At 39.2% G+C, this 25,477-nt stretch overlaps 2 protein-coding genes across 2 annotated transcripts in view; one reads left to right on the forward strand and one right to left on the reverse strand.

Moving 5' to 3' along the window:
• Nucleotides 1-150: 150 nt before the first annotated feature.
• Nucleotides 151-4,378, reverse strand: LOC117507650 (caldesmon-like). The gene is made up of 2 exons (XM_034167474.1): nt 4,175-4,378; nt 151-2,130 (listed from the first exon to the last, which is right to left on the reverse strand). Exons 1-2 carry the CDS (start codon nt 4,376-4,378, stop codon nt 151-153), a joined length of 2,184 nt encoding a protein of 727 aa, XP_034023365.1.
• Nucleotides 4,379-4,706: 328 nt separating this feature from the next.
• nfs1 (NFS1 cysteine desulfurase) overlaps nt 4,707-25,477 on the forward strand; it is a 96,452-nt gene continuing 75,681 nt past the window's right edge. The window contains exons 1-5 of the mRNA XM_034164472.1: nt 4,707-4,920; nt 13,159-13,235; nt 13,310-13,426; nt 15,090-15,173; nt 15,248-15,400. Of these exons, the coding sequence (XP_034020363.1) occupies nt 4,839-4,920; nt 13,159-13,235; nt 13,310-13,426; nt 15,090-15,173; nt 15,248-15,400 (513 nt within the window). The 5' untranslated portion in view covers nt 4,707-4,838. The remainder of the gene's footprint in view (nt 4,921-13,158; nt 13,236-13,309; nt 13,427-15,089; nt 15,174-15,247; nt 15,401-25,477) is intronic.

Raw genomic sequence — 25,477 nt, forward strand, 5'->3', positions numbered from 1 at the left:
AGCACTTCTGTTCATCCATCCATCTGCAGTTATCAGTCATATTTTGCTCTGTGATGAATTTGTCTTCACATACTGCAAACTTTTACTGAGTTTATTTTTATTTCTTTGTTGCTTTTTTCAGCTCTTCAAGTTGTTTTATAGTTATGTATTTTATCTTATTAACTTTGACTGTGAGCTGCTGGAAGATGGACATAAATTATGTTGCCTGATCTCCTTTGTTCTGATCTCCTTTGTTCCGCTGGCCTTTGTTCTGGTGTCCTTTGTTCCACTGTCCTTTGTTCTGCTGCTGTCCTCTGTTCTGCTGCTGCTCTGCTGTTCTTTGTTCTGTTGTCCTCTGTTCCACTGTCTTTTGTTGTGCTGCTGTTCTGCTGTCCTTTGTTCTGCTGCTGCTCTGCTCTCCTTTGTTCTGCTGTTCTTTGTTCTGCTGTCCTCTGTTCCGCTGTCTTTTGTTGTGCTGCTGTTCTGCTGTCCTTTGTTCTGCTGTCCTTTGTTCCACTGTCTTTTGTTCTGCTGCTGTTCTGCTGTCCTTTGTTCTGCTGCTGTCCTGCTGTCCTTTGTTCTGCTGTCCTTTGTTCTCCTGTCCTCTGTTCCACTGTCTTTTGTTGTGCTGCTGTTCTGCTGTCCTTTGTTCTGCTGCTGCTCTGCTCTCCTTTGTTCTGCTGTTCTTTGTTCTGCTGTCCTCTGTTCCGCTGTCTTTTGTTGTGCTGCTGTTCTGCTGTCCTTTGTTCTGCTGTCCTTTGTTCCACTGTCTTTTGTTCTGCTGCTGTTCTGCTGTCCTTTGTTCTGCTGCTGTCCTGCTGTCCTTTGTTCTGCTGTCCTTTGTTCTCCTGTCCTCTGTTCCACTGTCTTTTGTTCTGCTGCTGTTCTGCTGTCCTTTGTTCTGCTGCTGCTCTGCTCTCCTTTGTTCTGCTGTCCTTTGTTCTCCTGTCCTCTGTTCCACTGTCTTTTGTTCTGCTGCTGTCCTGCTGTCCTTTGTTCTGCTGTCCTTTGTTCTCCTGTCCTCTGTTCCACTGTCTTTTGTTCTGCTGCTGTTCTGCTGTCCTTTGTTCTGCTGCTGTCCTGCTGTCCTTTGTTCCGCTGTCCTCTGTTTCGCTGTCCTCTGTTCTGCTGCTGCTCTGCTGTCCTCGTTTCTGCTGTCCTCTGTGCCCCTGTCCTTTGTTCCGCTGCTGTTCTGCTCTCCTTTGTTTTGCTGTCCTCTGTTCCGCTGTCCTCTGTTCTGCTGTCCTTTGTTTTGCTGCTGTCCTCGGTTCCACTGTCCTCTGTTCCTTGTTCTGCTGCTGTTCCACTGTCCTCTGTTTTTTGTTCTGCTGTCCTCTGTTCTTTGCTCTGCTGTCCTCTGTTCCACTGTCTTTTGTTGTGCTGCTGTTCTGCTGTCCTCTGTTCCGCTGTCTTTTGTTGTGCTGCTGCTCTGCTGTCCTCTGTTCCGCTGTCTTTTGTTCTGCTGCTGCTCTGCTGTCCTCGTTTCTGCTGTCCTCTGTGCCCCTGTCCTTTGTTCCGCTGCTGTTCTGCTCTCCTTTGTTTTGCTGTCCTCTGTTCCGCTGCCCTCTGTTCTGCTGTCCTTTGTTTTGCTGCTGTCCTCGGTTCCACTGTCCTCTGTTCCTTGTTCTGCTGCTGTTCCACTGTCCTCTGTTTTTTGTTCTGCTGTCCTCTGTTCTTTGCTCTGCTGTCCTCTGTTCCACTGTCTTTTGTTGTGCTGCTGTTCTGCTGTCCTCTGTTCCGCTGTCTTTTGTTGTGCTGCTGCTCTGCTGTCCTTTGTTCTGCTGTCCTTTGTTCTCCTGTCCTCTGTTCCACTGTCTTTTGTTCTGCTGCTGTCCTGCTGTCCTTTGTTCCGCTGTCCTCTGTTTCGCTGTCCTCTGTTCTGCTGCTGTTCTGCTGTCCTTTGTTCCACTGTCCTTTGTTCTGCTGTTGTTCTGCTGTCCTCTGTTCTGCTGCTGCTCTGCTATCCTTTGTTCCGCTGTTCTCTGTTTCGCTGTCCTTTGTTCTGCTGCTGTTCTGCTGTCCTTTGTTCCACTGTCCTTTGTTCTGCTGTTGTTCTGCTGTCCTCTGTTCTGCTGCTGCTCTGCTATCCTTTGTTCTGCTGTCCTCTGTTCCACTGTCTTTTGTTGTGCTGCTGTTCTGCTGTCTTTTGTTCTGCTGTCCCCGTTCCACTGTCTTTTGTTCCGCTGCTGTTCAGCTGTCCTTTATTCCGCTGTCCTCTGTTCTGCTGTCCTGTGTTTCGCTGGACTCTGTTCTTGTTCTGCTGCTATTCTGCTGTCCTTTGTTCTGCTGTCCGTTGTTCTGCTACTGCTGTACTGTCCTTTGGTCCGCTGTCCTTTGTTCCACTGTCCTCTGTTATTTGGTCCTCTGTCCTCTGTTCCGCTGTCTTTTAAACCATTACTTAAAAAGCCATCACTTGACCCAGCTATCTTAGCTAATTATAGGCCAATCTCCAACCTTCCTTTTCTCTCAAAAATTCTTGAAAGGGTAGTTGTAAAACAGCTAACTGATCATCTGCAGAGGAATGGTCTATTTGAAGAGTTTCAGTCAGGTTTTAGAATTCATCATAGTACAGAAACAGCATTAGTGAAGGTTACAAATGATCTTCTTATGGCCTCGGACAGTGGACTCATCTCTGTGCTTGTTCTGTTAGACCTCAGTGCTGCTTTTGATACTGTTGACCATAAAATTTTATTACAGAGATTAGAGCATGTCATAGGTATTAAAGGCACTGCGCTGCGGTGGTTTGAATCATATTTGTCTAATAGATTACAGTTTGTTCATGTAAATGGGGAATCTTCTTCACAGACTAAAGTTAATTATGGAGTTCCACAAGGTTCTGTGCTAGGACCAATTTTATTCACTTTATACATGCTTCCCTTAGGCAGTATTATTAGACAGTATTGCTTAAATTTTCATTGTTACGCAGATGATACCCAGCTTTATCTATCCATGAAGCCAGAGGACACACACCAATTAGCTAAACTGCAGGATTGTCTTACAGACATAAAGACATGGATGACCTCTAATTTCCTGCTTTTAAACTCAGATAAAACTGAAGTTATTGTACTTGGCCCCACAAATCTTAGAAGCATGGTGTCTAACCAGATCCTTACTCTGGATGGCATTACCCTGATCTCTAGTAATACTGTGAGAAATCTTGGAGTCATTTTTGATCAGGATATGTCATTCAAAGCACATATTAAACAAATATGTAGGACTGCTTTTTTGCATTTACGCAATATCTCTAAAATCAGAAAGGTCTTGTCTCAGAGTGATGCTGAAAAACTAATTCATGCATTTATTTCCTCTAGGCTGGACTATTGTAATTCATTATTATCAGGTTGTCCTAAAAGTTCCCTGAAAAGCCTTCAGTTAATTCAAAATGCTGCAGCTAGAGTACTGACGGGGACTAGAAGGAGAGAGCATATCTCACCCATATTGGCCTCTCTTCATTGGCTTCCTGTTAATTCTAGAATAGAATTTAAAATTCTTCTTCTTACTCATAAGGTTTTGAATAATCAGGTCCCATCTTATCTTAGGGACCTCGTAGTACCATATCACCCCAATAGAGCGCTTCGCTCTCAGACTGCAGGCTTACTTGTAGTTCCTAGGGTTTGTAAGAGTAGAATGGGAGGCAGAGCCTTCAGCTTTCAGGCTCCTCTCCTGTGGAACCAGCTCCCAATTCAGATCAGGGACAGACACCCTCTCTACTTTTAAGATTAGGCTTAAAACTTTCCTTTTTGCTAAAGCTTATAGTTAGGGCTGGATCAGGTGACCCTGAACCATCCCTTAGTTATGCTGCTATAGACTTAGACTGCTGGGGGGTTCCCATGATGCCCTGAGTGTTTCTTTCTCTTTTTGCTCTGTATGCACCACTCTGCATTTAATCATTAGTGATCGATCTCTGCTCCCCTCCACAGCATGTCTTTTTCCTGGTTCTCTCCCTCAGCCCCAACCAGTCCCAGCAGAAGACTGCCCCTCCCTGAGCCTGGTTCTGCTGGAGGTTTCTTCCTGTTAAAAGGGAGTTTTTCCTTCCCACTGTCGCCAAGTGCTTGCTCACAGGGGGTCGTTTTGACCGTTGGGGTTTTACATAATTATTGTATGGCCTTGCCTTACAATATAAAGCGCCTTGGGGCAACTGTTTGTTGTGATTTGGCGCTATATAAAAAAAATTGATTGATTGATTTTGTTGTGCTGCTGTTCTGCTGTCCTCTGTTTTGCTGCTGTCCTCGGGTCCACTGTCCTCTGTTCTGCTGTCCTCGGGTCCACTGTCCTCTGTTCTGCTGTCCTCGGGTCCACTGTCCTCTGTTCTGCTGTCCTCTGTTTTGCTGCTGTCCTCGGGTCCACTGTCCTCTGTTCTGCTGCCCTCTGTTCTGCTGTCCTCTGTTATTTGGTCCATTGTCCTCTGTTCCACTGTCCTCTGTTATTTGGTCCACTGTCCTCTGTCCTTTGGTCTGCTGTCCGCTGTCCTTTGGTCTGCTGTCTTTTGATCTACTGTCCTCTGCTCAGTTACATTTGGACAAATGCATAAGTTTGTTCCCCCCAAAAGGAACAAACTGCTTTAACACAAGTTTTATAACATTTTTTGGGACACAGAAACTCATAAATTAGGAGCAAGTAAAAACGGTTCTGAAGGGACTTTTCTTTTCTGTGTCCAGCGTTGTTCTGTTCTACACCACTAGGTGGCAGTGTGGACTTGTCTTCTGTTTATTCGCCGCCTGAAACAAGTAGTAGAAGAAGAGTGGACGGCGTTGTGACGTAACTGTCCCGATTATCAAACCGGGTCGAACTTTGGTTTTTCACGTTCCAGCGGCTCGGACTGATCCCGTTCAGCTGGTTCTGGTGTTGAAGACGTCGTTATGATTTGTTCGCTCAGAGGTCGCCTGCTGAGTTCGGTCTCATGGATCCGGATCCACAGAGGGACCAGATCCCTGGGAACAGGTACTGGTATTGTTCCGCCTGATTCAGCAGTGAGTCAGCATCGCTTCTGATCCGGATCTGACACTTCAAACAATCTAAACCCGACTATGTGTGTGGAAGTGAAAGCTGCTTAATTTAAACTGGTTTTTAACGGCGTTTTAGAAAATTGGGCGGAAAAGAGAAAATTTCTCATTAACTTCTGGATCTGTTCCTAAATGTTTCAAATCTACATCTACTTGATAGGCTGGAAAATCATTTTGGGATTACTGGGAGTGCCTTTGCATGGTTGATGTCATACTTGACCAGTCGTTCTCACTGTGTTTTGTACAATAACACTACCTCTAACCTTAGTGACATTTGGTGTTCCACAGAGGTCTGTCTTAGGCCCCCTGCTTTTCTCCCTTTATATAGCACCCCTTGGGCACATATTGCGGCGTTTTGGGATTACCTTTCACTACTATGCTGATGATACTCAGTTATATATGCCGATAACTGCTGGTAATCTCGTTCACATAAAATCCTTAGAAGATTGCCTTGCAGCAGTGAGAAGTTGGATGTCTAGAAACTTCCTACTTTTAAACTCTGATAAGACTGAAATGATGGTTCTTGGTCCAGTGAGACATCTGCATCAATTTGATCAGCTAACGCTTAACTTAGGCTCGTGTGTCATACATCACACTGACAAAGTGAGGAACCTTGGGCTCATTTTTGATCCTACGTTGTCCTTGCCCTCCACATTAGAAATATTATGAGGACTGCTTTCTTCCCCCTGCGAAATATAGCGAAGATTCGTCCCATCCTCTCTGTGGCTGATGTTGAGACCCTGATCCATGCGTTTGTCTCTTTTAAATTGGACTATGCAGTGTTCTGTTTTCTGGTTTACTGCCAGACGTTTGACAAAGCAGAAAGTTTGACCACATTACACCCATTTTGGAGTCTCTTCATTGGCTTCCTGTCCCAGTGAGATCAGATTTTAAGGTTCTGCTACTAACCTATAAAATTATTCATGGACTGGCACCTCCCTACCTAGCTGACCTAATTAAACGTTACGTACCGGCCCGGGCTTTACGTTCTCAGGGTGCAGGACTACTTTGTGTCCCTAAGGTGAATAAGAAGTCTGTGGATCACAGAGCTTTCTCTTATCGTGCCCCTGTTCTGTGGAATGATCTCCCTGCGTCAATAAAACAGTCAGATTCTGTGGAGACTTTCAAGTCCAGACTTAAGACGCACTTATTTTCCCTTTCATATGGCTAGCATACTGGTACAGTATGTTACTATGCTTTTTACTCTTTTAATTCATTTTATTAGTAAACAGAGCGTGCCGCGGCCTCAACTTTATCTAAATTCTGGGTCTTTTAGTGAAGCTTAGGGCTAGTGGCCGGTGATCACCTTAGTATTTCTCTGTTTTTCTTGTTGTTTAATGCTGACAAATTATACAGTATTTGTTGTCTTTCTGATGCCTGATTCTGTTTTTTTTTCTCTCTGTTTGAGGTGCAGCTCCATCCAGAGATGGGTGTGGTGTCTGTTCCTGTAACCCTCCTGTCCTGTGCACCAATAACATTTCCTGTATATTTGTTCTGTGAATTGTTCTGTAATTTGTGTCTATATCATGGCCCAAGCAGAGGGTCACCCCTTTGAGTCTGGTCTGCTTGAGGTTTCTTCCTCACCACTGCTGCTCTGGGGGTTAGTAAGGTTAGACCATTCTTGTGTGAAGCACCTTGAAGCAACTTTGTTGTGATTTGGCGCTATTTAAATTAAATAAATTGAAAGGTTCCGGTTCTGAGGAACTACAGATTTAAAAAGTCTCAGTTCAACAGAACCCACTTCACAGTCCGGTCCATAAGGATTTGGACAATTTGGAAAGAAAACAAAAACAACAAAAAACAGCCCAAATGTTCTTTAAATGTGTGCTTGAGACACAACCCACAGGAACCCTTCAGGAACTACAGACACCAAAATCAAATCAAGTTTATTAATTTGTATAGTGCCAACTCACAACAGGGCGCTCCAGACAACACAATTTGAAAACAGAACAGAATGAATTAAAAGATCAAAATGCACAATAAAAGAGTAAAAAGATAAGAGTAAAAAGAATTAAAAAAAAAACATAATATACTAACCAGAAGAAAGGGAAAACAGATGGGTCTTAAGTCTAGATGTAAGTCTCCACAGAATCCGACTGCCTTATTTGCGACCCCATCATCAGAACCCACAAGAACCCTTCAGGAACTAGACATCATCATTAGAACCCTACACGAACCCTTCAGGAACTAGACATCATCATTAGAACCCTACACGAACCCTTCAGGAACTAGACATCATCATTAGAACCCTACACGAACCCTTCAGGAACTAGACATCATCATTAGAACCCTACACGAACCCTTCAGGAACTAGACATCATCATCAGAAACCACAGGAACCCTTCAGAAACTACAGACACCATCATCAGAAACCACAGGAACCCTTCAGGAACTAGACATCATCATCAGAAACCAAAGGAAACCACCATAGGTCCAAGAGGACAACCACCCAGAAAGACCCATTCCCAGCTGTTCAAAGTAACCATCTGTCCACAGGAGCCAGGTGACTTGTCGACATGTTCTTGACCAGGTCAAACATGGTCGCCAAAACTGGATCAGAAATTGATAGAACAATGGGATGCTGAGACAGAATGGTATCTGGATGAAGTCATCTCACTTCCAGTCCCAGAAATTGAGTCACTGTTCAAACCCGAGATTAAATTTTAAGACTTTATGTGCGTTTCAGAGAATCTAAACTCAGTTTTGCCGAGTGCAAGTGGAAAAAGGACAGATTACAGGACTCTTTTCAAACCTCGAAAAAACTGTGGGTGTTGCTACCAGACCGTTGTAAAGGAGGCAAGAAGGGAATAGTTTGTGAACATTATTTCCCCTCATGGTCACAACCCATGTGTGTTGTTTAAGATCATTGACCCTGTGTTAGATATTTCACAGAATGTATGTTTGGACGCCTCCCCTGATATGTGCAATAACTTTGCCCATTTTTTAATGGAGAAAGTTGATAATATTAGGGCTTCTCTTTTCATTCCTGCTTTTGACCCTTTGGCTTTGGTTTTTTGTCCTGTCACTTTAATTCAATTTGCATCTGTGACCTTTTCATTTTTAGAGGATGTAGTAGGGCAGGGGTGGGCAATGTGTTCCAGAAAGGACCAAGAGGGTGCAGGTTTTCTTTGCAGCCACTGACTCCAGGTGATTTCACTGATTAATATCACTTTGAGCAGATGGAATCAGTTAATCAGTGAAATCACTTGGTGGAGTCAGTGGCTGCAAAGATTACCTGCACCCTCTTGGCCCTTTCTGGAACAAGTTGCCCACCCCTGTAGTAGGGCACCTTGGTTTTAGGATGGATGGTGATCTTAAAATGAACAGTCAAACTGCAGCAGTGTGAAATCTGGTTTTTATCATTTAAGGTGTTTGGCAATAGTGAGACCTTTTCTTTCCAGGCAACGCTTTGAGTTAGTTATTCATGCTTTTGCATCATCTCGTCTGGATTTCTGCAGTTTGCTCTCTGTGGGAGTAAATCAGTTGCTTCTTTCCCGTCTGCAGTTGGTCCAGAATGCTGCACCGCGGCTTTTGACGGGCTCGGAGGAGGGAGCATATGACTGCTGTCCCAGCTGCACTTCACTGGTTGCCAGTTCACTTTAAAATTCTTATGTTCGTTTTGAAGTCCCTCCATGGTTTAGCTCAGTAGTATTGAACTGCAGTCCTTGAGGGCCGGTGTTCTTCACCTTATAGATGTGTCCCTGGTCCAACACACCTGAATTAAATGGTTGAATTCCCTCCTCAGTATGCACTCAGGTTCTCCAGAGTGCTGCTAATGACCTCATTAATTGACTCCAGTGTGTTGAAACAGAGAGACACGTGTAAAAGTTGCAGGACACCGGCCCTCGAGGACTGGAGTTGAAGAGCCCTGCTTTAGCTCCATCGGACCTCTCTGGGCTTCTTCAGCCTTATGCACCTAGTCGGTCTCTCAGGTGGGCTGACCAGCTGCTCCTGCAGGTCCCTTGGCTTTTGACACCAAAGGGGCTTAGTTTGATAAATTTTTAATTGCATTTTAGTGTTTTTTTTTTTTTTTTAATTTGTATGATGTTTGTCAGGTGCAGCACCTGGTGTCAGCGCTGGCTGTTTTAAAGTGCTTTATAAATAAAGTTGGGATGGTATCCTGAATTGAAGAGATGCTGGCCACCTCAGGCATCATCTTGTTTCAGTTCCAGAAGTGCACAGTACACTTCCTGAATTGGCAGCCAGTTAGTGTAAAGCCCCTTTCACACTGGTGCAAACATAGAGCTGCGTATTGTAGCATACTGTCTATGCCGAGTTGAGCAGCTCTATGCCCACTCTGCGTAGCTCTGTTTAATTTTTTCGGTGTAGAGCACTGGACGCAGAAAATTTGCAGTTTTAAGGAACTCTGTGCAACACGGCGCTCCTGTGCACATCCAAAAACTGAGTGCGTGCAGCCAGAGTGAATCAGCTGGAGAACAGGATCACGCAGCCGATCTGTGTGCTCAGAACAGCTGATCGAACCTCAACTCATCAATCCAGAAATAGAACAGATCCACTAAGACAAAAAATAAAATAATGTTAAATGACTCTGTTTCTGACGTGCACCATGCCATGCAGTAAAGAACAGAGGCCGAAAATAGCAGCTTTGGCTCCATACGTGGCAGTACTGAAACTGTAAAACCCTGAAGATACAGTCCACTATTTTCCAAGTGCAGTGACGTGTTCTGCGTCTGCACAGCCGGCAGGAGGGAACTGGGTTTAAATAGCGACAAGGTACATGCAACTGTGTGCCCACATTAAAAAGCAAACACATGCAGCAGCAAGCAAATCTACTAACACAGAAAAATGCTGAGTATGCACTTATTTCGGGTGTACTTGAGACACAGCGCTGCAATACGCAGCTCTACGAATACGCTAGTGTGAAAGTAGCTAAAAAACACAAACTTCTGATTTGGATGATTCTGAATCAGTTCACAGACAGTCAGAGACACACACAGAGACAGTCACAGAGACAATAAGCGACACACACAGAGACAGACACACACAGACAATAAGAGACACACAGAGACAGACAGAGACATGCAGACACACAGACAATAAGAGAGACACATAGAGACAGACAGAGACATGCAGACACACAGACAATAAGAGAGACACATAGAGACAGACAGAGACATGCAGACACACAGACAATAAGAGACACACATAGAGACAGACAGAGACATGCAGACACAGACAATAAGAGACATACATGGACAGTCAAGAGACATGCAGACAATAAGAGACACATAGACAGACAGAGACATGCAGACACACACAGACAATAAGAGACACACATAGAGACAGACAGAGACATGCAGACACACACAGACAATAAGAAACACACATAGACAGTCAAGAGACATGCAGACACACACAGACAATAAGAGACACAGAGACAGTCAAGAGACATGCAGACACACACAGACAATAAGAGACACACATAGAGACAGTCAAGAGACATGCAGACACACGCAGACAATAAGAGACACACAGAGACAGTCAAGAGACATGCAGACACACGCAGACAATAAGAGACACACATAGACAGTCAGAGACATGCAGACACACGCAGACAATAAGAGACACACATAGACAGTCAGAGACATGCAGACACACACAGACAATAAGAGACACACATAGAGACAGACAGAGACATGCAGACGCACACAGACAATAAGAGACACACATAGAGACAGACGGAGACATGCAGACACACACAGACAATAAGAGACAGACAGAGACATGCAGACACACACAGACAATAAGAGACACACATAGACAGTCAGAGACACGCAGACAATAAGAGACACACATAGACAGTCAGAGACATGCAGACACACACAGACAATAAGAGACACACATAGACAGTCGGAGACATGCAGACACACACAGACAATAAGAGACACACATAGAGACAGACAGAGACATGCAGACGCACACAGACAATAAGAGACACACATAGAGACAGACGGAGACATGCAGACACACACAGACAATAAGAGACAGACAGAGACATGCAGACACACAGACAATAAGAGACACACATAGACAGTCAGAGACACGCAGACAATAAGAGACACACATAGACAGAGACATGCAGACACACACAGACAATAAGAGACACACATAGACAGTCAGAGACACGCAGACAATAAGAGACACACATAGACAGTCAGAGACATGCAGACACACAGACAATAAGAGACACACATAGACAGTCAGAGACATGCAGACACACACAGACAATAAGAGACACACATAGACAGTCAGAGACATGCAGACACACACAGAGTCAGAGACACATACAGACAGAGACAGACAAACAGACAGAGACAGAGGCACACACAGACAGTCACAGAGACAATAAGCGACACACACAGAGACAGACGGACACACAGACAATAAGAGACACCCATAGAGACAGACAGTCAGAGACATGCAGACACACAGAGTCAGAGACACATACAGACAGACACAGACAATCAGAGACACACACACAGACAATCAGAGACAGTCAGAGACACATAGATAGAAGTCAGTCAAAGACATACACAGACACGCAGAGAGACAGAGACAGTCAGACACACACAGAGACAGTCAGACACACAGAGACAGACACAGATAATCAGTCACACAGACAGACAGTGACACAGACATGCAGAGAGACAGACACAGTCATACACACACGGAGACACACACAGCGACAGACAGACAGTCAGACAGACAGAAGCACACAAAGACAATCAGAGACACACAGTCAGTCAGACAGACAGTCAGAGACAGTCAAATATACACAGAGACAGACAGAGATACACACACAGACACAGTCAGAGACACAGAGACATACACAGAGTCAGACAGAAACAGACGGAGACAGACAGACATTCGGAGACACAGTCAGTGACACACACATAGTCAGAGACAAAGAGACACACACAGAGACAGATAGTCAGAGACGCAAACAGAGACAGTCAAAGACATACACAGAGACAATTAGAGACACACAGAGAGACAGACAGTCAGACACACAGAGGGACAGACAGACAGTCAGTCAGGGACACACAGAGAGAAGTCAGTCAAAGACATACACAGAGACAGACAGACACAGACAATAAGAGACACACATAGAGAGACAGTCAGAGACATGCAGACACACACAGTCAGAGACACAGACAGACAGAGAGACAATCAGAGACACACACACACACAGACAATCAGAGACAGAGACACACAGATAGAAGTCAGTCAGACATACACAGAGACATACACAGAGACAATCAGTCACACAGACAGACAATGACACAGAGACACGCAGAGAGACAGAGACAGTCAGACACACAGATACAGTCAGACACACACAGAGACAGTCAGAGAGACACAGATACAGTCAGACACACAGAGAGACAGTGAGACAGACAGACGGACAGAGACACACAGACAGTCAGAGAGACAGACAGTGAGACAGACAGATGGACAGAGACACAGAGAGAGACACACAGAGACAGACACACAGACAGTCAGATACACAGAGAGACAGTCAGACAGAGATATACACAGAGACAGTCAGACACACACAGAGAGACAGTGAGACAGACAGAGAGACAGTGAGACAGACAGAGACAGTCAGACACACACAGAGAGACAGTGAGACAGACAGAGAGACAGTCAGACACACACAGAGACGGTCAGACACACACAGACAGAGACACAGAGACAGACAGACAGAGACAGTCGGACACAGACAGACAGTCAGAGACAGATAGACACGTTAGACCAAAATCACAGACGGCTGTTGCTGTGGGCCAGATTAAAATCCTTAAAAGAATTTTGCCCCTTTGTTTAAATCAATAAAATTCTTTAAGACTAATTTTTTTGTTGTATTTTTTGTGTCCATCAGTTTGAATAGAAAAGAAACTTTGTCATTGCACATATATACATATAAAGAAACTTGTCCTCTGCATTTAACCGTCCTAAATACAGTTACACACAATCCAACCACTAGGGGCAGTGTGCAGCCACAGTCCAGGGGCCAACTTCAGATGTAGAGATGCTGCCTTGCTCAGGGGCAGAGAAAGGAGCAGAACCTAAATAAGCAGGTTTTTTGACGGTTGGCGGAAACCCACACAGCACTTTCTTTGGTCTTTGGTTTAAGTTCTGCTGTTTCTTTCCTCAGAACTGATCAAGAACCAGAACCAGGACAGAGACGAGCTGCGTCCCCTCTATATGGACTTCCAGGCGACCACTCCGATGGTAAGCTGTCCCCTGTGCGCTTACGGGTCACCTGTAAGAGGTGGATTTGAATAACGTGTTGAATCCGTGTGTAGGATCCGCGGGTGCTGGATGCCATGTTGCCCTACCTGGTGAACTATTACGGGAACCCTCACTCCAGAACACACGCCTACGGCTGGGAGAGTGAGAGCGCCATGGAAACTGCCAGGAAGGTACAGACCAATCAGTGTTCATATTCTGAACCCAGCAGATGGCTGCTGAGTCCGGTCTGCTTCAGGTTTCTTCCTGAAACAAAATACAGTTTTTGCTCGCTGCTGCTATCGGTGTGCTCACCTGTGGGCCTGGCCGGGTTTGGACTTCGCTCATAGAGACAAAGACATGCAGAAACAGGCCCGTCCAGTCAAGTTATTCAGTTTAAGGCTCCAACCCCCCACTAATTGAAAAGTTTCATGTGGGGTTCTCCTCTGATGTACCCCAGAAATAACATATAAACAATAGAGAACAATAGAAGAGGTGGAAGGGCCCAAAATATGCTAATTCATGTTAATTAGATATGAACATCAAAGGAACCCCTCAGACAACTGGAACTCTTGTATCTGTTATCCAAAAGAGGACTGAAATACTGTCCAAATTCACCTGTAGTGTTGTTAGAAATAGTAGAAACTGAAATCGGGTGCCCTTTTGGATAATTAGCTTATTATGCTGCTCAATGATTCTGAATTCAGGAAACGTGCAGAAATCCAGATACTGAAAAAGATCAATTTCTTGAAGCTGAGAAGGCAACCGTGTCCCTGTACAATGGAGGAAAAAATGACAGCCTCAAAAAAATCAGATGCCAGATTAGGTGATTTTAAGAAAAGACTGTCAGGTGTCCAAAAGAGATTCAGGCACAGGTTTTGCCACCAAGTTCAGGTGCAGCAAAGTATCACTCATGACGTGCCGTCCATCAAATATGTGGATGGAACGGAGAAACTCTAAATCCCACTGACTAAGGGTGGAAGGAAAAGAATGACAAGTTCATTCCAGTACGAACAGACCTGCCTCCAGCTCCTCAGCGCCTCGTGGAACTGTAAGACTGGATGCAGTACTTTGAACTGCACTTGTCTCAGGCGTGGCCTTGGAAAGGTTCTAGCTGCTCTAATGCAATGGATCCAGACATTGTGACTGAAGTTGATGAATGAACAATCAGAAGGCCTTCAAAAAGTGTTTTGGTGACTTTGGAATCATCTTGCTCCAGGTTTTGTCTTGTCTGGTACGAGACATACTTTTTTTAAGCCTTATACAGAATTACAACCTCTTTAGGACTCCTACTGAATTTGACACTTACCTCATATGAATTTGTTCAAAGTTCTAAGCGTTTTGGTAAAATAGGTGTTCTTTTCAATGATGGTGATACTTAATTAGCTTATGATTACATCATTAACTAATTATCCAAAAGGGCACCCGATTTCAGTTTCTAGTATTTCTAACAACACTACAGGTGAATTTGGAGAATATTTCAGTCCTCCTTTGGATGACAGATACCAGATTTTTAGTAGTCTGATTGGTTCTTTTGATGTTCATAATGAACATAAATTAGCACCCTTTGTATTGTTCTGTATTTTTAGTCGGTTATTCCTGGGCCATATCACAGGAGAACCCCACATGAAACATGTTTTTTTGCAATTAGTGGTGGGTCAAGTCTCAATATGACTGGACTAGACAGAGACAAATGCAGAACTGTGGACACTGAATGTACCGTGTGTGTGTGTGTGTGTGTGTGTGTGTGTGTGTGTGTGTGTGTGTGTGTGTGTGTGTGTGTGTGTGTGTGTGTGTGTGTGTGTGTGTGTGTGTGTGTGTGTGTGTGTGTGTGTGTGTGTGTGTGTGTGAGAGCAGCAGGTGGCTGATCTGATTGGAGCAGACCCCAGAGAAGTTGTTTTCACCAGCGGTGCCACAGAGTCCAACAACATGGCCATCAAGGTGCAGATGCCGTCTTGCGTCCTTCATGTCGTTGCTGTGATGCTGGCACTGATCCACTCCCTCCTCTCCTGCAGGGCATTGCCAGATTCTACCAGGCCAAGAAGCGTCACGTAATCACCACTCAGACGGAACACAAATGTGTGCTGGACTCCTGTCGGGTTCTGGAGGCTGAAGGGTTCAGCGTCACCTACCTGCCTGTCCAGAAGACCGGCTTGCTGGACCTGCAGGTACCTGCTGTAGAACTCTCAGAACTACACCCAGAAAATATGGAGAAACATTCAGGTCACCTTTTTGTCTCTGAAACCACAGAACTCTTGTTTTCATGTGGAGCCGTGATGAACATCATAATATACAATTACAGCATAATAACAATAACTGTAATAACTATAACACTATCTATAATAATAACTGTAACAACTAATTCTAACAATAACTGTAATAATAACTATAACACTATCTATAATAATAACTATAACACTATCTATAATAATAACTATAACAACTAATTCTAACAATAACTGTAATAATAACTATAACACTAGCTATAATAATAACTATAACACTATCTATAATAATAACTATAACAACTAATTCTAACAATAACTGTAATAATAACTATAACACTATCTATAATAATAACTATAACAACTAATTCTAACAATAACTGTAATAATAACTATAACACTAGCTATAATAATAACTATAACACTATAATAATAACTATAACACTATCTATAATAATAACTATAACACTATCTATAATAATAACTATAACAACTAATTCTAACAATAACTGTAATAATAACTATAACACTAGCTATAATAATAACTATAACACTAGCTATAATAATAACTATAACACTATCTATAATAATAACTATAACAACTAATTCTAACAATAACTGTAATAACTATAACACTATCTATAATAATAACTATAACAACTAATTCTAACAATAACTGTAATAATAACTATAACACTAGCTATAATAATAACTATAACACTAGCTATAATAATAACTATAACAACTAATTCTAACAATAACTGTAATAATAACTATAACACTAGCTATAATAATAACTATAACACTAGCTATAATAATAACTATAACAACTAATTCTAACAATAACTGTAATAATAACTATAACACTAGCTATAATAATAACTATAACACTATCTATAATAATAACTATAACAACTAATTCTAACAATAACTGTAATAACTATAACACTAGCTATAATAATAACTATAACACTATCTATAATAATAACTATAACAACTAATTCTAACAATAACTGTAATAACTATAACACTAGCTATAATAATAACTATAACACTATCTATAATAATAACTATAACAACTAATTCTAACAATAACTGTAATAATAACTATAACAACTAATTCTAACAACTGTAATAATAACTATAACACTAGCTATAATAATAACAACTATAACACTATCTATAATAATAACTATAACAACTAATTCTAACTAACTGTAATAACTATAACACTATCTATAATAATAACTATAACAACTAATTCTAACAATAACTGTAATAATAACTATAACACTATCTATAATAATAACTATAACACTATAATAATAACTATAACAACTAATTCTAACAATAACTGTAATAATAACTAAACACTATCTATAATAAGAACTATAACAACTAATTCTAACAATAACTGTAATATAACTATAACACTAGCTATAATAATAACTATAACACTAATAATAACTATAACAACTATTCTAACAATACTGTAATAATAACTATAACACTATCTATAATAATAACTATAACAACTAATTCTAACAATAACTGTAATAATAACTATAACACTAGCTATAATAATAACTATAACACTATCTATAATAATAACTATAACAACTAATTCTAACAATAACTGTAATAATAACTATAACACTATCTATAATAATAACTATAACACTATCTATAATAATAACTATAACAACTAATTCTAACAATAACTGTAATAATAACTATAACACTATCTATAATAATAACTATAACAACTAATTCTAACAATAACTGTAATAATAACTATAACACTAGCTATAATAATAACTATAACAACTAATTCTAACAATAACTGTAATAATAACTATAACACTAGCTATAATAATAACTATAACACTAGCTATAATAATAACTATAACAACTAATTCTAACAATAACTGTAATAATAACTATAACACTAGCTATAATAATAACTATAACACTAGCTATAATAATAACTATAACAACTAATTCTAACAATAACTGTAATAATAACTAACACTAGCTATAATAATAACTAACAACTAATTCTAACAATAACTGTAATAATAACATTAACACTAGCTATAATAATAACTATAACACTAGCTATAATAATAACTATAACAACTAATTCTAACAATAACTGTAATAATAACATTAACACTAGCTATAATAATAACTATAACACTAGCTATAATAATAACTATAACAACTAATTCTAACAATAACTGTAATAATAACTATAACACTAGCTATAATAACTATAACAACTAATTCTAACAATAACTGTAATAATAACTATAACACTATCTATAATAACTATAACTAATTCTAACAATAACTGTAATAATAACTATAACACTATCTATAATAACTATAACTAATTCTAACAATAACTGTAATAATAACTATAACACTATCTATAATAACTATAACTAATTCTAACAATAACTGTAATAATAACTATAACACTATCTATAATAACTATAACAACTAATTCTAACAATAACTGTAATAATAACTATAACACTATCTATAATAACTATAACAACTAATTCTAACAATAACTGTAATAATAACTATAACACTAGCTATAATAACTATAACAACTAATTCTAACAATAACTGTAATAATAACTATAACACTAGCTATAATAATAACTATAACACTAGCTATAATAATAACTATAACACTATCTATAATAATAACTATAACAACTAATTCTAACAATAACTAATAATAACTATAACACTAGCTATAATAATAACTATAACACTAGCTATAATAATAACTATAACAACTAATTCTAACAATAACTGTAATAATAACTATAACACTAGCTATAATAATAACTATAACACTATCTATAATAATAACTATAACAACTAATTCTAACAATAACTGTAATAACTATAACACTAGCTATAATAACTATAACACTATCTATAATAATAACTATAACAACTAATTCTAACAATAACTGTAATAATAACTATAACACTATCTATAATAATAACTATAACAACTAATTCTAACAATAACTGTAATAATAACTATAACACTATCTATAATAATAACTATAACAACTAATTCTAACAATAACTGTAATAATAACTATAACACTAGCTATAATAATAACTATAACACTATCTATAATAATAACTATAACAACTAATTCTAACAATAACTGTAATAATAACTATAACACTATCTATAATAATAACTATAACAACTAATTCTAACAATAACTGTAATAATAACTATAACACTAGCTATAATAATAACTATAACACTATCTATAATAATAACTATAACAACTAATTCTAACAATAACTGTAATAATAACTATAACACTATCTATAATAATAACTATAACAACTAATTCTAACAATAACTGTAATAATAACTATAACACTAGCTATAATAATAACTATAACAACTAATTCTAACAATAACTGTAATAATAACTATAACACTAGCTATAATAATAACTATAACACTAGCTATAATAATAACTATAACAACTAATTCTAACAATAACTGTAATAATAACTAACACTAGCTATAATAATAACTATAACAACTAATTCTAACAATAACTGTAATAATAACATTAACACTAGCTATAATAATAACTATAACACTAGCTATAATAATAACTATAACAACTAATTCTAACAATAACTGTAATAATAACTATAACACTAGCTATAATAACTCTAACAACTAATTCTAACAATAACTGTAATAATAACTATAACACTATCTATAATAACTATAACAACTAATTCTAACAATAACTGTAATAATAACTATAACACTATCTATAATAACTATAACAACTAATTCTAACAATAACTGTAATAATAACTATAACACTATCTATAATAACTATAACACTATCTATAATAACTATAACAACTAATTCTAACAATAACTGTAATAATAACTATAACACTATCTATAATAACTATAACACTATCTATAATAACTATAACAACTAATTCTAACAATAACTGTAATAATAACTATAACACTGTCTATAATAACTATAACAACTAATTCTAACAATAACTGTAATAATAACTATAACACTGTCTATAATAACTATAACACTATCTATAATAACTATAACACTATCTATAATAACTATAACAACTAATTCTAACAATAACTGTAATAATAACTATAACACTATCTATAATAACTATAACACTATCTATAATAACTATAACAACTAATTCTAACAATAACTGTAATAATAACTATAACACTATCTATAATAACTATAACACTATCTATAATAACTATAACAACTAATTCTAACTAACTGTAATAATAACTATAACACTATCTATAATAACTATAACAACTAATTCTAACAATAACTGTAATAACTATAACACTATCTATAATAACTATAACAACTAATTCTAACAATAACTGTAATAATAACTATAACACTATCTATAATAACTATAACAACTAATTCTAACAATAACTGTAATAATAACTATAACACTATCTATAATAACTATAACAACTAATTCTAACAATAACTGTAATAACTATAACACTATCTATAATAACTATAACAACTAATTCTAACAATAACTGTAATAATAACTATAACACTAGCTATAATAATAACTATAACAACTAAGTCTAACAATAACTGTAATAATAACTATAACACTAGCTATAATAATAACTATAACAACTAATTCTAACAATAACTGTAATAATAACTATAACACTAGCTATAATAATAACTATAACACTAGCTATAATAATAACTATAACAACTAATTCTAACAATAACTGTAATAATAACTATAACACTAGCTATAATAATAACTATAACAACTAATTCTAACAATAACTGTAATAATAACTATAACACTAGCTATAATAATAACTAACAACTAATTCTAACAATAACTGTAATAATAACTATAACACTAGCTATAATAATAACTAACAACTAATTCTAACAATAACTGTAATAATAACTATAACACTAGCTATAATAATAACTATAACACTAGCTATAATAATAACTATAACAACTAATTCTAACAATAACTGTAATAATAACTATAACACTAGCTATAATAATAACTATAACAATAACTAATTATAACAGGAGAGGTGATGGTCTAGTGGTTAAGCGTTGGGCTTGAGACCAGAAGATCCTCAGTTCAAATCCCAGCCTGACTGGAAAATCACTAAGGGCCCTTGGGCAAGGTCCTTAATCCCCCAGTTGCTCCCGGTGTGTAGTTAGCACGTTGTATGGCAGCAGCCTGACATCAAGGTGAATGTGAAATGTAAATGTAATGAAATGTAAAGTGCTTTGAGCATCTGATGCAGATGGAAAAGCGCTGTATAAATGCAGTGCATTTATAACACTAATAACAACTAATAACTATAACAACAAGTATAATACAACCAATTCCAATGAAGTTGGGACGTTGTGTAAAATGTAAATGAAACAAATGATTTGCAAATCCTCTTCAACCTATATTCAATTGAATACACCACAAAGACAAGATATTTAATGTTCAAACTGATAAACTTGATTGTTTTTGTGCAAATATTTGCTCATTTTGAAATGGATGCCTGCAACACGTTTCAAAAAAGCTGGGACAGGGGTAACAAAAGACTGGGAAAGTTGATGAATGCTCCAAGAACACCTGTTTGGAACATTCCACAGGTGAACAGGTTAATTGGAAACAGGTGAGTGTCATGATTGGGTATAAAAGGAGCATCCCCAAAAGGCTCAGCCGTTCACATGCAAAGATGGGGCGAGGATCACAACTTTGTGAAAAACTGCGTGAAAAAATAGTCACACAGTTTAAGAACAATGTTTCTCAACATTCAATGGCAAGGAATTTAGGGATTCCATCATCTACAGTCCATAATATAATCAGAAGATTCAGAGAATCTGGAGAACTTTCTACACGTAAGCAGCAAGGCCAAAAACCAACAATGAATGCCCGTGACCTTCTATCCCTCAGGCGGCACTGCATTAAAAACCGACATCATTGTGTAAAGGATCTTACCGCGTGGGCTCAGGAACACTTCAGAAAACCACTGTCAGTTAACACAGTTCGTCACTACATCTACAAGAACAAGTTAAAACTCTGCCATGCAAAGTGGCAGTCATACATCAACAACATCCAGAAACGCCGCCGCCTTCTCTGGGCCCGAGCTCATTTGAAATGGACAGACGCAAAGTGGAAAAGTGTGCTGTGGTCTGATGAGTCCACATTTCAAATTGTTTTTGGAAATCATGGACGTCGTGTCCTCTGAACAAAAGAGGAAAAAGACTATCCAGATTGTTACCAGCGCAACGTACAAAAGCCAGCATCTGTGATGGTATGGGGGTGTGTTACTGCCCATGGCATGGACAACTTACACATCTGTGATGGCACCATCAACGCTGAAAGGTACATCCAGGTTTTGGAGCAACACATGCTGCCATCCAAGCAACGTCTTTTTCAGGGACATCCCTGCTTATTTCAGCAAGACAATGCCAAGCCACATTCTGCACGTGTTAGAACAGCGTGGCTTCGTAGTAAAAGAGTGCGGGTACTAGACTGGCCTGCCTGCAGTCCAGACCTGTCGCCCATTGAAAATGTGTGGCGCATTATGAAGCCCAAAATACGTCAACGGAGACCCCGGACTGTTGAACAACTGAAGTCGTACATCAAGTAAGAATGGGAAAGAATTCCACCTCCAAAGCTTCAACAATTAGTGTCCTCAGTTCCCAAACGCTTATTGAGTGTTGTTAGAAGGAAAGGTGATGTAACACAGTGGGAAACATACCACTGTCCCAGCTTTTTGAAACGTGTTGCAGGCATCCATTTCAAAATGAGCAAATATTTGTGTTGGGAAAGTGTCGTGACATGGACCCACAACAGGGGGCGTAAATGAACGGACAATGAAAGAGTCAAATATGAACACTTTTACTGTTGTGAATGAGCACAACCAAGTACAGCAGATTACAGAATGTCAGATAATAGTCAGTCAACAAAGGGGACGTGTGGGCAGGTTCGAGGATAGAAGACGTCTGTCCTGAGAAGAACCGGAACCACACGATTTCCTCCTCCACCGAACCAGGAGAATACTGGAGCCGCCAAGTCCCAAATCCCCAGGTGGCCACCGTCTCCGAGCGTCGGATCTGGTACTGTTGACGAGGAGCAGAAACAATCAGAGGTGGGTGTGTGTACACCCAGTAACAACGCTGGTGGAGATCCCACCTCCATCTCCTATCCAGAAAACAGGTACGTGCAGCAGTTGAGAGTACTTATCACAGAATAGCGTGGGGAGCGAAGACGTCAGCTCTCCACGTCTCTCACACTCAGCCTCCGGCTGCGAGCACTCACGGAACTGACTGCAAACACTGTGTAACAAACACTTGTCAGAAAAGACAAAAGCAATGGCTGAGAGTTTTACCTTTACTGGTAGATGATATCTCGGCAACGAGGTGGAGATGACGTCTGGTATTTATGGTGTGGACTGATGAAGTGTAGATGGGTGACAGCTGTCCTGAGATAATGAGTGACAGCTGTCACCCCAGCTGTGTCCTTGGCGGCAGCGCCCTCTGGTGCCTGAAGCCTGCACTTCAGGCAGGGCGCCCTCTGGTGGTGGGCCAGCAGTACCTCCTCTTCTGGCAGCCCACACAACAATTTGCACAAAAACAATCAAGTTTATCACTTTGAACATTAAATATCTTGTCTTTGTGGTGTATTCAGTTGAATATAGGTTGAAGAGGATTTGAAAATCATTGTGTTCTGTTTTTATTTACATTTTACACAACGTCCCAACTTCATTGGAATTGGGGTTGTACATAAATAATGAATGTTTGAGTTCAATGAAAATTTAAAAAGACAAAACCATAAAAGAATACAAGAATAAAAACACATCATAACACTAATGATAAAACAAGGAAAACAAACGAGTCTTTAAATGTGATTTAAAAGTCTCCACAGCATCGGACTGCCGTATGTGTGCCAGGAGATCGTTCCACAGAGCTGGGGCATGGTAGGAGAAAGCTCTGTGACCGGTAGACTTTTTATTCACCCTGGGAACACATAAAAGTCCTGCACCCTGAGAACGCAGGGCCCACGCTGGTACATAGGGGCTTACCAGGTCACCATGAACAATCTTATAAACTAATAACAGTACTTTAAAATCCGATCTTCAGCGACTGGGAACCAGTGCAGGGACACCAAAACGGGTGAAATGTGGTTGAATTCTCTGCTTTGTGTCAAAAGTCTGGCAGCAGCATTTTGAACCAGTTGAAGACCCCTAATCCTGGACTGCGGTAAACCAGAAAATAGAGCATTACAATAGTCCAATCTAGAGGAGACAAACACATGAATCAAAGTCTCAGCATCAGCCAAAGACAGGATGGGAAGAATCTTCACTATATTTTGCAAATGGAAGAAAGCAGTCCTCATAATGTCTCTAATGTGGAGGTCAAAAGAGAACATAGGATCAAAAATTATGCCAAGATTCCTCAGTTTATCCGTATGATGTATAACACACGAACCTAAGCTAAGTGCTAGCTGATCAAAATTGATGCCAATGTCTCACTGGACCAAGAACCATCACTTCAGTCTTATCAGAATCTAAAAGTAGGAAGTTACTAGACATCCAGCTTCTCACTGATACAAGGTAATCTTCCAAAGATTTTATGTGAATGAGATTACCAGCAGTTATTGGCATGTACAGTTGGGTGTCATCAGCATAGCAATGAAAGGCAATCCCAAAACACTGCAGTATATTCCCAAGGGATGCTACATAAAGGGGAAAAAAGCAGGGGGCCTAAAACGGATCCCTGCGGAACCCCAAACTTCATATCCCTAAGATCAGAAGAAGTGCCATTGCCCAACACACTGTAAGAATGACTGGGACAGGTATGACGTCAACCCTGCAAGGGCAGTTCCCGTAATCCCAAACTGATTCTCCAGTCTGTCAAGTAAAATATGATGATCCACGGTATCAAATGCCGCACTAAGATCCAACAGCAGCAAGACTGTAGTGGTATCCGAGTCCATTGCTTGCAAATGGTCATTCACTACTTTAGTGAGAGCTGTCTCTGTGGAGTGATATTTTCTAAAAGCAGACTGCAATGGCTCAAAAAGATCATTCTCAGTGAGGTGGTCCACTTTTTCCAGGATTTTAGAACAAAATGATACATTTGATATCGGTCTATAACACTATGTAACAAATTTTTATTTTTGTTTTGTTCCTGGGTACACAGTGTGTTTTCCTAACCTGTTATGCCTTAAATAAATAGAAAATAGCTGTTATTCCACAGAAACTTTGCTTCTGTGATCAGGACATTGATATTTTGAAATTTGTCTGTTTTCAAGAATATTCTCGATTCGACTTCACTACTACTGAGTAGTCTTCTAGAATATTCTTTAACTGCTAGAACTGTCCAGAATTTTCTAGAATTTCCAGAATTATCTAGAAATTTCAAGAAACTTTTAGAACTTTCTAGAACGTTAAAAAAAATTAAATCAAAGTTTGTGCTGAATGTAGTCATTTTTCCATAGACTTTAGACATAAGCAGTTGAAATATAACACTTAGAAGCCAGGAACAAAAATTGTGTTACATAGTGTAATTTTTCAATGCACTAGGGTCGAGATTGGACCTCTTAAGCAATGTTTAATCACTGCAGGCTTGAAACATTTAGGAACAGATCCAGAAGTTAATGAGAGATTAATCATTTCCAGCACAGTTGCCCAAGAGTGGGCCACAGGTCCTTTAACAGTTTTGTTGGTATAGGATCAAATAAGCAGGTTGTGCTTTTTGTAGATGTCATGAGCTTCGTCAGCGCGCCTAGCGAGATACCATCAAAATCTGTAAATCTGGGTAACACTTCATTGGGACCATCCACCTCCATAGTAGTATGCGGTGGTTGGACCAAGGCTTGCTGAGATATGCTCAACCTAATATCCTCAATTTTCTTCTCGAAATAGTCCAAGATGCT

Source organism: Thalassophryne amazonica, chromosome 3 (assembly GCF_902500255.1).
Source record: "Thalassophryne amazonica chromosome 3, fThaAma1.1, whole genome shotgun sequence".
Classification (NCBI taxonomy): Eukaryota; Metazoa; Chordata; class Actinopteri; order Batrachoidiformes; family Batrachoididae; genus Thalassophryne; species Thalassophryne amazonica.